The 503-nt window shown below is 67.8% G+C and overlaps 1 protein-coding gene across 1 annotated transcript in view; it reads left to right on the top strand.

The window, feature by feature from the left end:
* Positions 1 to 204, top strand: part of HEY2 (hes-related family bHLH transcription factor with YRPW motif 2) — a 9819-nt gene extending 9615 nt beyond the window's left edge. Inside the window, exon 6 of the mRNA XM_009325677.1 lies at positions 8 to 204. Coding sequence (XP_009323952.1) covers positions 8 to 193 — 186 coding nt within the window. The 3' untranslated portion in view covers positions 194 to 204. The remainder of the gene's footprint in view (positions 1 to 7) is intronic.
* Positions 205 to 503: the final 299 nt, after the last annotated feature.

Here is a 503-nt window from a genome sequence, read left to right as displayed (position 1 = left end):
TCCCCAGCCCCCCCCCCCCCCCTCCCCCGGCCCCTCCCCCATGCTCCCCCCCGGCGCGGCCGCCGCCGTGGCTGCGGCGACAGCCATCACCCCTCCGTTGGCTGTATCAGCCACCGCCAGCCCTCAGCAGGCTGGCAGCGGGGGCAGCACTAAACCATACCGACCTTGGGGGACGGAAGTTGGAGCCTTTTAAGTCCCCCCTCTCCCTTCCCGGTCCGGCTCCCTCCTCTCCCTCAGCACACGCGCGCGTGCACACCCACACCCCCACGTGCACACCCACACACGAGCCTCCGGGACTCGGCATGTCCTTCCTGCTCAGCCCGGCCGAGGGGCCGCCTTCACCCAAAGGGCCTGAGAGGTGCCGGCAAGCCCGCCGAGGAATGGCGCAGCCATCCTCGTTTCAGGCGTCAGAGAGGACGCGGGATGGTATCTTCTTCTCGGTTTGTTTCGCTGGAGGCACCTTGAGGGAGCAGCAATGGCTTTCAGAAACAGCGTGACCATAT

The sequence above is a fragment of the Pygoscelis adeliae genome, unplaced genomic scaffold (assembly GCF_000699105.1).
Source record: "Pygoscelis adeliae isolate BGI_AS28 unplaced genomic scaffold, ASM69910v1 Scaffold54, whole genome shotgun sequence".
In the NCBI taxonomy this organism is placed as follows: Eukaryota; Metazoa; Chordata; class Aves; order Sphenisciformes; family Spheniscidae; genus Pygoscelis; species Pygoscelis adeliae.
Note: the sequence above shows the minus strand (reverse complement) of the source record. Positions and strands in the feature narration are given on the sequence as shown.